At 36.3% G+C, this 17,003-nt stretch overlaps 1 protein-coding gene across 1 annotated transcript in view; it reads left to right on the top strand.

Annotated features, from left to right (window-relative positions):
- Positions 1-991: 991 nt before the first annotated feature.
- The window catches only part of LOC107768241 (rRNA biogenesis protein RRP5), a 46,719-nt gene continuing 30,707 nt past the window's right edge, over positions 992-17,003 (top strand). Inside the window, exons 1-4 of the mRNA XM_016587353.2 lie at positions 992-1,311; positions 1,721-1,935; positions 3,484-3,627; positions 5,855-6,031. Of these exons, the coding sequence (XP_016442839.2) occupies positions 1,152-1,311; positions 1,721-1,935; positions 3,484-3,627; positions 5,855-6,031 (696 nt within the window). The 5' untranslated portion in view covers positions 992-1,151. The remainder of the gene's footprint in view (positions 1,312-1,720; positions 1,936-3,483; positions 3,628-5,854; positions 6,032-17,003) is intronic.

Here is a 17,003-nt window from a genome sequence, read left to right on the forward strand (position 1 = left end):
TAATAAAATACATAAAATACAACGGGATACATTGAAATACAATGAAAAAAAGACAGTGAATACAATGAAATTCATGGAATACAGCGAGATACATTGAATTACAATGAAAAAAGACAATGAATACAATGAAATACATGAAAATACAGCCTGATACGTTGAAAATACATTGAAATATATTAACATAAAATCAAGTTGCTCAGCCCCAAACTCCGTCGTCTTTGTTCAAGAACAAACTCTAATTTCCGACAAATCCGCTGTCGAGCAATAGTGGCAGAATAAGGAGCTGTTAATCACCATTAACGAGCAGATTATTAACAACTTTTGAAGCAGCAACAACATAATCTTCATATAAATCAAACCCGATGAGGACGTGCCTTCTCGCTAACCACCCAATCAAGCTACGACCTTGAGTTCCAAGCAGTTTTGGCAAGAACTTTCGAAGTTCATTCATCTCCAATATCAAACGAAAATTTTAATACTAGAGCCTGATGTAGGCCTTCTTCAACAGTGAACTTTCCAAGTTCCTCCATGGTAAACACAATAGTAGGTTCTCCATGAACTATTTCAATAGGTTTAAGAATTGTTTTGATGGATTTTGAGCAGGTTTGTTTGTGAGCACTCTCATAGCGTATGTAGTAGCTGGGTTAGGGTTTAAATTCGTCTCTCCCACAACGGCATATATCAAAGTAGAGAGAGAAAGAAAATAGTGTAACTAAATAACGTATTTAGTGGCTTAGGGGTAGGAGGTAACCAAAATTAGATATTTTGCTATAAACTTTAAAAGGTATCTATAGAATATAATTTTTTAAAATGGTATTTATTTAAAATAAATAAGGTGTTAACCTTTGCAATAGGAGGTAAAAATTCCATATAAATATGACCGATTTTAGGTTTGAAACATAATAAGAGAAAAAAATATATGGGGTGCAGCCGTTTTGAAGCTTTGTGAGATAGTTACCTTATATTTATGCACTTGACAGCAAATTGAAATAGCAAAAATCTGTACCAGCCCACATGGCCCATCGTCAAAATCCATCAACTTAAACCCTTCTAAACCCTCCGCCAGTCTCTGGCTTCTCGTTCTTTCTTTCTCGGACAAGAACGTCGTATTGTTTCTCTGAAAATTGAAAGAGGAAAAACATAGTAGAAACATGGCACCTCCTTCAAAGAAATCCCAAAGCAAAAAGTTTTCTAAACCCGCTTCAATGAATGTTCAAAATCCATCTAAAAAACCATTCAAGGCCAAAGGCAAAGGCGACGTTTCAACCATGCCCCTTCAGCTTGAAGACGACGTTCCTGACTTCCCTAGAGGTTCTTCTTCTGCTCAATCACCATTTCTTTTTTGTAAAAGGAAGCAACTTTGTTCAGTTTATTATTTGTATATTAAATTGCATTTAATGGAAAAATGGGTCATGAAGATTGTTGTGGGTATTTCTATTGGAATATTGCTATTGGGTCCGGTCAACATATTAGCTTTTATGAAAATTTGTTCAGTTTCTTGATCATATAACTGCTTGTGAGAAAAAAAAATGTAGTGGGCATTTCCCTTGTTGTGCATATCTACTGACATGCATTTATCTGTCTAAAGATTTTTTCTTTGGAAAGAGCTAGTTTATTTAATTTTCTCGGTCGTATTGGTTTGTTGAGCGAAAAATATGTATGATATATTTAATTTGGTTTCTCGAACATATGCACCGGTTTGTCCATATGAATTTTGTAGGTGGGGGAAGTTCTTTGAGTAGAGAGGAATTGGATGAAGTTCGAGCTGAGGTGGATGCAGAGTTTGAGGCTGAAGAGAGATTGTTGAAGAAGAAGGGGAAGAAGCAAAACAAGGTGCAACGGAGTAGTCAATCAACAGAAGATGACTTAGGTTCGCTTTTTGGCGGTGGCATCAATGGGAAATTGCCGAGGTTTGCTAACAGGATCACTTTAAAGGTATGGCCTGCCTGGAATTTCTTAACTAACTTTTCCTGGAATTGTAGAGGATTCAGACTGATCATAGACGTGTGCTATATCTGTGGCTTGAGCCTTGAACATTAGGGAAATTTACAATTATAAGTAGTTTCTCTGTATTTTGTATCCCTTTCAAAGAATGATTTTGTCACTGCCCATCCTGTTGAAAAATGTCAAAAGAGTATAAATGTTAATGAGACAAATTATATTTGGACTTGGTAATTGGATGTCTGTTGAAAATTCAAGTGCACGAAGTATGATATTAAGGCTGTGGGATTGAAAATCGAGTAGCTGCTTGCATAGTAGGACGGAAAGATAACTTTTCAATCGTAAAACGGTAAAACAACAGGGTACATGCTAAGATATCACAATGTTTTCCTTATAAAAAAGAAGTTGTCATACCATTATGATTAAGGTGGAGTTGTTTCATCCATATGAATCTGATTTAGAAGTCATTTTTTGAAATATATGTGCTTTGCTGATAATATCATTGTAAAAGTTCTTGAATTGGTTAGTGCAGTTGAATCTTTGGGTATTTCCATATTTAAAAAATGACAATGGAACTGCCAACACTAGTTGCCACCTATTGTCCAAAAAAAAAGGGGAACAGAAAAGGAAATTAGCTCAATTGTTGCAGATTTTCTTGAGTTATTCAGTACCTGTATTGGTGTGAGGTAGCAAGTACCCGTGGAATTAGTCGAAATGTGCGCCATCAAAAAGAATTTTTTTTGCTGATTTTCTTGCACGCCATATGCATTTTTCTTTTTGATAGTTAGCACCTTATGCATTACTTACCTCCATTTTAACCTTGTTCAATGTGTTTTGACTTTTTCTCTCAGACTTTTTTCCTTTTTCTTCTGATCTCTTCATTTTCTGGCTAGTACTCAGGCACTTGCTTTTATCGTTTGTGTTTATAGTTTTAGGTCTGAGTGCAGTAGATGTAGGACATTTCATTTAACCATGTATGTCTGTTGAAGGGTGTATCTCATCATAAAGCTAAACATGCTCTGTTAGTATAGTAGCTTTCTAACGGAGCAGAGATAGAGAACCATACCGTCGCTGTAATTTTGTGGTCTGCAGTACCTTCTTCGTACTTGCATTAATAAAATTCTTACTTTAGCTGGAAGTCTGTCTCTCGAAAAAAGAGTGTACTTAACAACTTGCTCACATGTCTGTGAAAACCTTGGGATCGTGGTTTCAATCGCTTCTTGAAGCATTTCTCTTCCTATTTTTGTATGCGACGGCTTTTCTTTTTTGGCCCTTTCGTCAATGAAAAATTATTTACTTTATAAAAAAATGTCTGTGAAACCTTTTGCTTTCACAATTACATGTGCCTTATACGACGTCATGGACTTCAGAAATTCCATCATGTTGTTTAGGCAGTTAAACAGTTTACAAGTTCATTTTTAGCAACTACATATGTAATTCATCATGTCTATCTGTGTTCCAAGTTTTATGCTGTGTGGTTGTCCTAACACTTACGCCAACTGGCAATAAACATATAACTGCTTCGCTTTCTTATGCATTCAGAATATATCTCCTGGAATGAAGCTCTGGGGAGTGGTTTCTGAAGTAAATGAGAAAGATATTGTTGTCAGTCTCCCAGGAGGCTTGCGGGGGTTGGTTCGAGCATCTGAAGCAGTTCCTCCTTTTGTGAAGGATGGAGCAAAAATGGTACTGAATCTTCTGACAACTTAATTTCTGAATCGTTATTTTCTGAATCCTAAGTATACGTTCTATGCACTGTATTTTCGCTATATTCCTGAAGTACTTTTATTAATGACAATTTAAGAAGAATAACTTTTGTTCCAGAGCTTATTCTAGGCAGGAGTTTTCATTATGTAGTGTGTGGTGCATCAATTTCTTCAATTTATCTATTAAATGGGAGGATAAAAGAAGGTGAGGTACTGTAACCAACCAAAAAGTGATGTTCCCACACTAGTTTAAACTTATTGACTAAATGCCCTTGAAATTCAAATGCTACTGAAGTAGACATATCCAATTAAGGCTCTTTATGTTTACTTGTATTCTTTCTAAGTAAATAATGTCTCTTTTAAGCCCCATTTGAGTAGGAGGTGTTAAAAGGATGGTAAGCCTAAAATCTCATATAAAGAAGTTGTCTCAAACACCTACAGTCTCTTAGAAACCATGCAGAGTTGGCACAAAATAGGGCAAAATGAAAGAAAAGATTCATGTAAGAGGTATCAATTAGCTGTGGTTAAGGTTTAGCTAACTAGGAGCCTTCTAATCTTGTTAGAGATTAGTATGCCAGCAGAATACATAGAGAGTTTCTAGTGGTGGGATATTTGAATCTTCAACTATTGAATTAAGGTTGTCTTAAACGGGTTAGTTCACTTAGCGAACTTGCTTGGCATTGAGGCATATTTGTTTTTGTTGATGAAATGCACTAGAAGGTATAAAATCATTAATTGGTTTAAGGTTTTACCCAGTCTAATTTTTGGTTAAATTAATAGGAAATGTTTTTGATTCCTTATGTTTGATAGTCTCTCATGGCTTACTGAAAAAGATATATGGTTATTGCATCTCAAGAAAATTCTGATGTACCACTCCCTTAAGTCCTTAATGAGACATTTGGTCGGCCTTTCAATGGATTCATATCCTTTGAGTTCATAGTCGATTTCTTGAGACGCAACGGGTGATACTATTTCACGTAATTTAACATGTCAAAGTTAAAATGATCTTGTTACTTGAATTAAGTTCCTAGATAATACTATGCTAAGGATCTCCATTAGAGAAAGGTCTTCTTGTTTACTCAAATACGGATAAACATTGAGCTATAGCATATCTGAAATATGTTGTATTCACAAGAGCTTTGGTCAGTCCTTTAATGGATTCATATCCTTTTAATCTTTAGCCAATATCTTGAGAACCATTATGAGAGGTGTGGAGTAGTTATTATTTACTATATGAAAACCAACTGGGCAAGGTTAAACTGATCTTTTTACTTGAACTTGAGTTCCCGGATATTACTGTGCAAAACATTTTCAGAATATAACAGTTATCTTGTTTAAGGTCAAAGATGGTTAAACGATGAGCTGTATCTTATTCGAAGTATTTTACATCCATGAGGTCATTTTTGGGCACACAATTTGATGTTTTGGAGAGAAAAAGCTTAACTCTTTTTCTTCATAAGAAAAGCTCAACTCCTTTTACTTTCCATGATCTAGAAGAATTTGTTAGTAAAATCTTAGAGGCACACACCACAAATCGAATAATGAAGGGAGATTTCCATATGTAACCCCATTAGTTAAGACATGCAATGTTAACCTTTGAAGTGGAAGCTTTTACAGATGTACAACACATACTTAGATTTGAGGAGATTATTTTTATGTTTATGTTTACTTTTCTATGCTGGAGGAAACCATTGATTGTTCTTTCCTATCATAAGATGATGATGTATCATCCAAGTATGACTTCTCTTTAGCAGCGCATAAATTCGATTCAGTCTCTGTCTGAAACCTTTATGAATTATTAAAGATATAATCCTTCTAGTTTTTTCTTTTCACCAAAGAGAATTATCAGTGGCACAATTTGTTCATTTAGTTGTTTAATTTTTGAGGTAATACACACAATTACACAAACAAATAATAGCTGAAATATTGTGTGTAGAGAACACTTGATTTTATATACATCTTATATGAGGAGTTTTCCCTTTTAATTAATAATGTTTATTACTTTTTCAAAATATTGGGATTTTTTTTAATGGAAGTATAGCTTGAATCAAAGAATTCTAATAAAGGTCAATTCAATGCAAGGTTCCTTAAATCTCTACATAGTTTATCATCTCTACTCTAATAAAAGTAATTGTTGAAGATATTACCTGTTCTTAATGATTGTTGTGTTATTTTATTTTTTTAATGGCTCAAATTTTCCTTTACAGTCGGAGATGAACACCAATCTCCTTTCTAGTGTATATCACGTCGGGCAGCTTGTTTCTTGCATCGTCTTGCATTTGGATGACGACAAGAAAGAAGCGGGGAAGAGAAAACTTTGGCTTTCTTTGCGTCTCGCTTTATTGCACAAGAGTTTAACTCTTGACGTTATTCAAGAAGGAATGGTATGTTAATAATCTTTTAGTTACCACCATTTTGAATTATTTCTATCGTGCTGTAGCCTAGTAAGGAGGTTGTTACAAGATGAGGTTTTTATAGTTACCTTTTGCTAATTTTTTTTTAAAACAAATTAAAATTAAAATGAAGGCTTCACAATTTCCCCAACAGAATATTATCATTGTCCTGCCTTTTGTTTTATCAAGGAGAAAATTAGAAAGTACTTACCAACAACAAAAAAGAAAATTAGAAATTATACGGTAGTCTGATATGCATTTCAGATTTTGAGGCATAAGCTGACAACTAATATTTGAGAAATGAATGAATAAAATTGACAAACTTGTGAATTTTTTGTTAATGGTTAGTGTAAGAAGAAATATTTTTACAGTAAGATAACTCATAAATCCACCTTATTGAAAAGATAACTCAGAAATCCAAGTGAACGTACACTTATCAATCAATCAAGTACGTCTGAATTCGGAAAAAAATTGGTAATATGAATCCTCTGTAACCATTCTGCTTTATTTGGGCCAAACACATTCAAAATTTTCTTTGCTCGTAAATAATTTGCATTTGAAGGGGAATTCTGGGCTCTTTAATTTTAGAGCTTCTTTAGATCTCACACTGAACTCTACAGTGGTATACAAGTTTATTCAAAACCAGAAATACTCATGGTGACATTGGACCTATTGTATTTGTAAAAACAATAAGTAAACCTTTTTTTAATAAAGAAACAATGATAAGTAAACCTTAATTCCATCTAATTGATAGTAGCACCCAAGGGTATGACCTAGTGGTTAATGAAGTAAACCTAAATTCCATCTAATTGATAATAGCACCCCAAGGGTATGACGTAGTGGTTAATGAAGTGGGTGAGAACCATGAGGTCTCAGGTTCAAATCCCAACGGAGGCAAAATACTAGGTGATTTCTTCCCATCTGTCTAAGCCTCGGTGGATAGAGTTACCTGGTACCTGTTGCTGGTGGGAGGTGACAGGTATCCCCTGTAATTAGTCGAGTTGCGTGCGCGTTGGCCCGGACACCACGGTTATAAACAAAAGTCCAACTAATTGATAGTAGTTTTATGGATCTGTTCCTTCCGTTGTGTTTTGTACTTGGCTAAGTATGCATTGATGCCGATAAATGATAGGTGTGAGACAATTTTATCCATGTGATTTTGGATCTTCCTCGTCTCATTTTAGCACCTTCAATCTTCATAATGTCGTGCCTAAAGACAGGTGCACGTGGAGGTGTATGTAGGACATGGGCTAACCAGTAACCACCATAGGGGACTTTATCTTATTTTTATTTTATATCCTTTTTGTGGTACTTGCACTTTTTGCTGGATGTGAACATTTCTAATCTTGTCCAAGATTGTATGATCACACATCCATTTTGACATTCATATTTCGGGGACCCTCATCTTCGGGATATGCTAAGGGTCAACATTCACTCCCATATAGTGTGATGTCACCACAATTCTATAGAATTATCTTTTATTTTGGTTATTTCCTATTGCATATCAAGCGTGTCACAGTTGTTCGTGTTAGCCATCCTATTATAATGTTATGTGCTATATCTTCATCTATTATGCCATTCTCTAGCAAGATTGATGGTGCATATATAATCACATTTCATGGACCCTCATCTTTTGGATATGCGAAGGGGCAACATTCACTCCTATAAAGTATTGTGGTGTCACCACAATTCTTTAGAATCTTCATTTATTTTGGTTATTTCCTATTGCATAGCAAGCATGTCACACTCTTTTGTGTCCTATTATTATGTTATGTGCCATATCTTCATCTATCATGCCATTCTCTAGCAAGATTATGGTGAATATATAATCACATTCCAGTTTTATCCTTCTATGGGGTCTAATTGACGGTCCATATATAATTTTTTCTACTCATCTTAAAACCCTTATCTCTAAAGTGCTTCTCCATATTACATATTTTCATGAACACTATTGTCACTTCTTCATCAGTTGATAGGCATTTTTCTTCATCAGAAGAGTGTAAAGTGTGTAGGAAGAGTATGAATGGTTTTAGCTTGGCTGGAGATAGACGTCTGAATTAAAGGAGTTTTACATGCTAGATAGGTTTCTCTAATCCTTTGTGAGGATGTGTGCGGTGCTATGTCTTGACATTCTTTCACAGGAAAGGAAATCTAATGGGTGTTGGAGTACTTGAGGGAAGTTGAGAATTGGAAGAAGTTGTTATGGAAATGGGGGGTTACTAATGCAAGAGGTGTTATGATGGGAGAGAGTAAAGTTCTTACAATGCTTTTCCGTGTAGTTGAAGTAGAGTATGCAGGTAAAAAGTTGTCTTAGGGGGATGATGGGGGGATATTTGAAAGGGGACACCATATGCGAATCCCAAGTATTTTCGCTATTGAACCAGAAACTCACTTCCAACCTATATGATGTCACTCTTTCCCATCCATGTAAGTGTCACTCAGAGACTGGATAGACTCAGAAGATCTTTCTTGTGGCAAAGAAACAAAGAAAAGAGGGGTTTTCACTTAGTGAAATGGAAATCTCTCATTATTGGCAAGAACAAAGGTGGGATAGGTATCAGGAATTTAAAGAATCAAAGCAAAGCCCTGAAGATGAAGTGGTTATGGAGATACTCTCAAGACCCTCAATCCTTATGGAGTAATGTCATTAAAGCTAAATATGGAGAAGAAAACAACTGGGTGTCAAAGGAAGTCAACACAGCATATGGGGTTAGCTTATGGAGATCTATCAAATTTGGCCTGCAGTGAAGAGCCAATCTTACGTTAGAGTGAAAAATGGTACCAAAACTTCCTTCTGGCAGGATAATTGGTTTGGATCTGGAAGCTTGATGTTATTCCCTGATATGTATGGCCTAGCTCAACACAAACAAAAGACTATTGCTGAAATGTGGACTCCTCAAAGTTGGGATCTAATACTTAGAAGAAGGCTGAATGACTGGGAACTAAGTAGGCTGACTGAGCTCTACAAGCAACTGGAAGTATTCAAAGGCCTACAGAATGGAAGGGATACTTTTTGGTGGAAGGGCCACAACAGTGGCATATACAAGGTGAATAAAGCGTACACGATATTTAATCATACAAACATACAAATTACTAATTGGCCATGGAAACATATTTGGAAAGTCAAGATACCTTACAAGGTATCTTGCTTCACTTGGTTACTTGCAAATGAGGTAGTTCTGACACAAGACAATCTTATGAAGAGGGGGATTCCACTGTGCTCTAGGTGCTTCATCGATCAACTATGGAAGATATTTATTAATCTCAGAGGTATCTCATGGACAATGCCCTCTAAGATTACTAAAGTGCTCACTAGTTGGGATGAAGCTGGAACTGGAGCTGGTAGCAGAGATAGATGGAGGACTGTCCCAGCTTGTATATGGTGGACAATCTGGAAGGAGAGGAACTCTAGATGTTTTGAGGACAACAGCAATTCAGTGCAGAAGATCAAAATGAATTGTGTCCTACTTTTTTATTTTTGGTGTAAACAAAAGTGGCCAGAAGATACTGTATCAATCCTAGAATCTCTAGGATACTGCTAGGACAGTAGCTCAGTAGCCCCCCTTTTTTTGTTTTCATGTAAATATGGTTTCAATACAACTTATGTACTGTTATATAAATATACACAAATGTTACCTTCTAAAAAAAAGAAAACAGAAAATGGTGCTGGCAATAGTTACCAGCTAACAAAACCTAATTTTATTAGAAGGTAGAAACAAAGTTGTTTCAACAGAAAGTACGATGTGCCACAGTTTTAATTCATTTCAAGTTTTGGATCGGGAAGTATAGCTGTAAAAGAACCCGGGGAGTTACAGGCTATAAACTGGCGGGCCCAAATAGTTCAATTTGATCAAAAGCAGTGTTGTGAAGAGCATGAAGCGAGGAAACGCGACAAGCCCCTTTTCGCTTAAAGCGACACACGAAGCGCTCGCTTTTTTGAAGTGAAGCGGAATTTTTAAAAATATTAAAATAAATACTGCATAGACAACACATGTAACTGTAAGCAACTGTTCAATACTTCAATGTAAAAACAAAAGAGTAGCATCAATTAATGCACAAAATGAGCATCCTATTCTTCTACTAGATTGTCAAATTCTTGTATTCCACTATCATTATTATATTGCTCTTCAACTTCTTCTTCTTCATCAACTAGGGACAAAGTAGCTGCTTTTCCCTTCCTCTGTGAGCTTGAAGTTGAGGTGCTCCCCCTCAAACCATAAATCCTCTCCTCAATTCCACGCGCCTCCGCTACATCACCCCAAGTGAAATCAGAAGTTTCCTCAAATACTTCTTCATCTACATGATCTATCGGGACTTTGGTTAGCCATTCATTAGCATCATCGATATTGTCCAAACTAACTGGATCAATTATATTGCGAGCGTTGTAACAACGCCTCAATGTTCTATTGTACTTGGTGAAGACTAGATCATTGAGACGCTTCAAGGTTAGTTTGTTCCTCTTTTTGGTATGAATATGCAAATAATAAGTAATTAGTAAGATTAGGACAATTGCGATATAATTGAATTGTCTTAATATACTAAATCTTTTTTCTTAGTTTTTACATGTTCAAACACGCTCCAATTCCTTTCACACCCGGATGAGCTACAGGTTAGACTTAGAACCTTGATGACAAACTTTTGTAATTCTGGAGTGGAATGGCCATATTGCTTCCACCATTCAACTGTAGAAGTAGAACAAATATTCAAAGCATAATATTGATGAAGAAATAACTTATTAACTATAAAGCAACATATAAGCACTCGCTCACCTGGTGACTTTATACATTCATTGTCCAATAGCCATGTTTTTTCCAAAAAGTTGCTCAGCATTCCTATAAGTACTAAATTGCTCTGTTATTTTATCTTGCACGGATAAATCGGGTATCAACTTCTCAATACATTCAATATATCCATTCCACAATTCTTCATCTCCTATAATCCTTTCTTCATTGTCATAAAACAGTTCCGAGTTCAAAACAAGTCCAGCTGCATGCAAAGGGCGATGAATCTGACCACTCCACTTTTTATCTATGATCTCAAAGACTCTTTTATATTTTCTTTAATCACTAAAAGAGTCTCGAATAACCACTTTTGCCCTATCCATTGCTTTGTAAAGGTAGCCCATTGGTGGTCTTTGCTCTCCATCTACCAAACGAAGCACTTTAAAAGGACCACCAATATTCAATGCATGAACCATATTATTCCAGAATGAAGTAGAAAGCATAATATCTGTAGGTTCTCTCCCTCGAGCTTCCCTTCTATAGGCACTGTTAGTGTACTCATCTGAAACAAACAACTTCTTCAAATTACTTTTTTGCTCATACATCCTATGCAAAGTCAAGAAAGCGGTAGCAAATCTTGTCTTTGCAGGTTTCACCAAGCTTCTTTGTTTAGTGAATCTCTTCATCGTATTCAATAACAAAGGCATTCGAACAATATAGGAATGCACTCTAATTGCCCGTTTAAAGATTGAACTGAAGGGTCTTTCCTTGAAAATATCACCGAAGATCAAATTAATGCAATGTGCTGCACACAGAGTCCAATAAATATGCGGGTACGCTTCAGACATCAAATCACCAGCTTTAACATTTTCACTGGCGTTGTCCGTGACAGCTTGAACAATATTTTTTGCTCCAATAGAGTCTATTGTACTCTTGAACAAAGAGTACATTTTGGTTGAATCTGTAGAAGATTTGCTTGCATCAACGAACTCAAGAAACAAGCTTCGCTTAGGAGAATTCAACAAGATATTGATGATCATTTTTCCATTTCTTGCCGTCCACCTATCTATCATAATGGAACAACCAAACTTGTTCCATTCTGCTTTGTGCTCCTCCACGGTTTTGTTAGTCTCTTCCACCTATTTCTTAGATACGGACCTCTAACTTCATGATAAGTTGGAGGCTTCATTCCTGGACCATATTGGAGTCCTAGCCCCAGTGGGAGTAGTGACTAGCGTTATAGGTCGTTGGGCGGTTGGAAGGTTGCCACGAGTAAGTAAGTTTGGGGCTCAATAAAAGCAGAAAAAATATCAGTATAATTAACACAATTAAAAGGAAGACCCGCATCATACATCCATCGCGCAAACATTGCAATCGCACGATCCCTCAAAAACGCTTTGGCATCAATTTGACGATTACCACTTTTCCCTCTCACATCTCCTGGTTTTTGCTGGATATAACGATCCAAGGACCTTTAGTCTTACTAGTAGATCCACAACTTGAAGATATTATTTGTATATTTCTTCGCTTTTGAGATTTTAATGGAAGCGACGAACCATCGTCACCTTTTTCTATTTCATCATCGTCATCATTAAGATTATGCAATTGTTCTTGTTCATGATGCATTTGAGTCTTTAACTCTTTTTTTTGAAGGTATGCTTTCATTTCTTCCTTCACATGTGGCGGAACTTTAGGACAAGATGGCGACGTTTGGATCACCACTGATTAGATGCAATTTTGAAATCTTGTCACAAAAAAGACATCTAATTGCCATCTTGTTGGTCTCGCTAACTCTTGTAGAATAAGCCCAAGCCGAGTCTTTCCTATCTTCTTTTGGTGCCATTAAAAGAACAACTAGATAACACATAAAATTGGCAACAAGAACTAAGAATAAATGATATGAAAAAAAAATTGCAGTAAGTATACCAAAAAATGGTAGTATAACTAAAACGAAAGAATGGGCAGAATTTCGCTGCAATTTATCGCTGAAATAGTGAGAGAAAATGAAGAAGAAAAAGAGAATGTGAAAAAGAAGAACTGAAGGGAAAGAAAATTCGCCAACATTTCGTTGCTATTTGGACGCTGAAACAGTGAAAAGAAAAAGAAAAAGGAGGAGGAGGAGGAAATCACATACCTAGGACCAAACTTGATCTTGAAGTTGAAAAGTGTAGAAAATTTGAACCCTAGTTGCCTCTGTTGTTCTCTGTTGTTGCTGCTCCATCGTCTTTTAAAAAAAGAGAGCCTTTTTAATTAATTAATGTTGGCAGCCTAGTTATAAAAAGAAACGCTCGCTTTTGTCGCTTTGTTCGCTTCCCTGCTTCTCGCTTTTTCCGGGGAAGCGATCGCTTTTGTATACCCGATACGCTTCAGATCAGAAAAGTGCCACATGGTCCGCTTCGCATCGCTTCTCGCTTTAAGTGAGGAAGCGGTCGCTTTTAACAACACTGATCAAAAGAGAAGTAATTCTAGACTATAGACTTTAAAAATAAAGTCAAGCAATTGGGGAAAATCTTGTGCAATCTCTTCGGTTAGCAACCTGATGGTGGGGAATACTTGAAAGGTGATGTCTTAAGTAAACAAGCTATCATTTGAACCTCAAGTATTTTCACAATCCGAAGCAGAAAATAGAAAATGCAGCATGCAATAGAGCAATAGACAAAACCTAATCAGAGTAAATTTAGAAAGGTAGAAACAAAGTTATTTGTATCTTTATTTTGAAGCCAGAAGCATCATATGAAGTTTAGATGAGAAAAAAGACTAAGCAACAAAAAAGAATGGAGTTCTCTTTTCTCCCTCTTGGGAAGTGTGCTAATTTACTTTTTTCTTCCTCTTCTTTCCGATTAGCATCTCCGACAAATCTCTCTTTCTATTTCGATTTTCTTAGATTCTATTTCTTCCTTTCCTTTCATCTTCTCTACTTGCCATTGATTCATTTTTACAATCACTGAGTAACTTACGCCTAGTTATACAGTGACGAGAAAGGTGATTGTAGAAAGTTGGCTGTCCCCTGATGGCAAGGATTGCTTTCTTTTGTATGGGATATAAGTCATTTGAAATTAGAGAAATTGGAGATTACTGGTATGAGATCATAGAGAGGAGGAGGAGGTTATTTAATAGACTAACAATTGATAGGGCATATGCAAATATCATAAAAACGGAGTTTTTTCTGTAAGCTTGCTTTATAAAATACTTAATGCTGATCCGTCAGTGCAAGTACAAAAGTGGCCTTAGAAAATGATCCGGAAGAATATAGTTCCAACAAAAATTGCATGTTTTGGTTGGCTAGTGTCTCATGTAGCGTGTCTGACCCATGAAAAGTTGATGAGAATGAGTTGGATTATGTGTAGCATATGCTACTTATGTGAAAAATCTTGTGAAAGTGTGGATCATATTTTTGTGCATTGTGAGTTTGCTTGGCAGGTGTGGACCATGTTTATGGCTAACTTTGGCATCTTTTGGATGAGTCCTATGAAGTTTAGAAATATGTTAGAGTGCTGGGAAACTCCATGTCCAATAGCATCCCTAAGAAAGATCTGGAGAGCTATTCCTCTTAGCATAGCCTGGAAAATATGGAAAGAAAGAAATAAGAGGTGTTTTGAAGGAAAAAAGGAGCAGTTGCAGTCTGTGAAATATAAATGTTTACTGTGAGAATGCACGGGAGAAAAATCTATATTTATTAACAATGATACAATGAGCCCTATATATAATACATATTCTACTCCTAATACATATGAGACTAGGACATATTCTGCACCTACTACATATGAGACTAGGACATATTCTATTCCTACTATATGAAACTATTTACAAATAACTATCTAACACTCCCCCTCAAGCCGTTTCATACAAATCATATGTACTGAGCTTGTGACATATATATAACTAATACGAGGACCATGAAGGGACTTGGTGAAACTATCTGCAAGTTGATCATTCGACATATAAGGCCACTAGACTCCACTTGAACATCAAAACCAGGTAATTGCTAATAAACAGAAGTTGGCCGAAAGGTCGCCGGAAATTTTTGAAATTAGCGAGACTAAGCCGAGTTCCACACTACAAAATAGGTTCTAAAATACCACCAAAAAATAGAAACTTTTCTGGAAAGTACTGTTCATGCCGGAAAAAATAAAAGTTGTCAAAATTTGATGTAATTTATATTGGTAGGCTCGGAATCACTGGACAAGTAAGTTGTCCTGAAGAAATTTTGTCAAAAAGTAGCCACAATGGCTCACGCGTGCCGGAAAAGTTACTGTAGCTCGTCGGAACCCTAGTTTCGGCGGCGCGTAGAGGTGCATGAGCAACTTTCTGCCGAATCGATTGACTGGGATTTTGTCGCCTGACTTTTCCAAACAAGATGGTAGTGTTGGTTTTCGCACAAAACTTACCGATGAGGAGATAATGCAAATCAATCTTGAGTCGTCAACCAGAAAGACGCACGGTGACTGACTTTTCTGTTCCGATGGGACTGGAATTTCTGGGGTTTGGTCGCACAACGGTTTCAGATCTGATGGTGGTACTGGTATATGCACAATACCACTATAACAGTGATGAACCCTGGGAACAAGATGAAGTTGTCGGAAAATTGCACGGTGATGAGATCTTTCTCCCCGGATGTCGCTGGAATAACGCACAGGGATAATTTTCTCACTGAAGCTCTGATACCATGTGAGATTGCATCGGAGAAAAATCTATATTTATTAACAATGATACAATGAGCCTTATATAATACATATTCTACTCCTACTACATATGAGAAAAGGCTGGTACAGCCTGATAAGATGACTAATAGCCTGTTTGGCCAAGCTTTATTTTGGCCAAAAGTGCTTTTTTGGCCAAAAGCACTTTTGGCCAAAAATTGAGGTGTTTGGCCAAGCTTTTGGAAGGAAAAAAGTGCTTTTGGAGAGAAACAGAAGCAGTTTTGAGAAAAATACACTTAGAAGCAGTTTTTTAAAGCTTGGCCAAACACTAATTGCTGTTCAAAAGTGCTTTTCAAACTAATTAGCCAAACACAAACTGCTTCTCGCCAAAAGTACTTTTGAGAAAAGCACTTTTGAAAAAAAGCACTTCTGAAAATAAGCTGATTGTTGCAGCTTGGCCAAACGGGCTATAGGTCATATTCTATACCTACTACATATGAGACTAGGACTATTTACACATAACTATCTAACATTTACATTACTTGTACTATTGGAGAGATGGAAGTGTTGTATTGGATCTTCAAAACATGCTGGACATGCTTGATAGCTTAGGTTTGTAATGTTTTATAACCAATATTATTTTTGTACTTTCACAGTATCTGTTTTTTCTAATAAAATTTTACCTCATCAAAAAAAAAAAATAAAAAAAAAAATAGAAGGTTCGATGCGCCGAAGTTTTGATTGATTTCAAGTTTTGAATCAAGACTTATAGCCGTAAAATTTGGGAAGTTATAGGCCATGAACTGATGGGCCCGTTATCATACAGTTTGATCAAAAGAGAAGTAATTATGGACTACAAACCTGACAAATAAAGTCAAGCAAGTGGGAAAAATCTTGTGCAGTCTCTTGAGTTAGCAACTAGAGAGATAAATATAATTGAATAAAAAAATTGAATGTGAATAATCGATTATGCAATTTAACCAAGTTTTCTTTGGGTAGAAGGGGTAGAACAACAATAAAGTTTTCTCGGTGTGGCTTATAGGTCACGGGTTCGAGCCATGTAATAGCCATTGACGCTTGCATCAGGATAGATTGCCTGTATCATATCTCCTTAGGTGCGACCCTTCTAGGACCCTACTTAAACGCATGAGGCTTCTGCACCAAGTTGCTCTTACTTTACTCTTTGGTGGAATGGTATTTGCCCCAATCCTTTATTTACTTATGTGTCAATTAGGTTCTTGAATGTAAACTTTGTTTGAGAAGGTAAAAACACTAGGTGATTTTTTCCGATCTGTCCAAGCCTTAGTGGACAAAGTTACTTTATATTTGTACTGGTGGAAGGTAGCAGGTACCTCGTGGAATTATTCGAGATGCGCGCATGGCTGCTGGCCTAGTCACCACAATTATAAAAAAAGGAGGTGATGAAAACAGTTATAGAGATATAGTTTCTTGAATGTAAAGTTAGTTGCTTTTTAGTTGGGACAATGGTTGAAACTTTAGTAAAAAGTAATGAGAAAGCAATTTGTGCACACCAAAAAGGTGAAGCGACAATAAATGGATAGAGGAAATTATCATATCAAATCATTCACGGTGAAGGCTGGT

The sequence above is a fragment of the Nicotiana tabacum genome, chromosome 5 (assembly GCF_000715075.1).
Source record: "Nicotiana tabacum cultivar K326 chromosome 5, ASM71507v2, whole genome shotgun sequence".
NCBI classification, from domain to species: Eukaryota; Viridiplantae; Streptophyta; class Magnoliopsida; order Solanales; family Solanaceae; genus Nicotiana; species Nicotiana tabacum.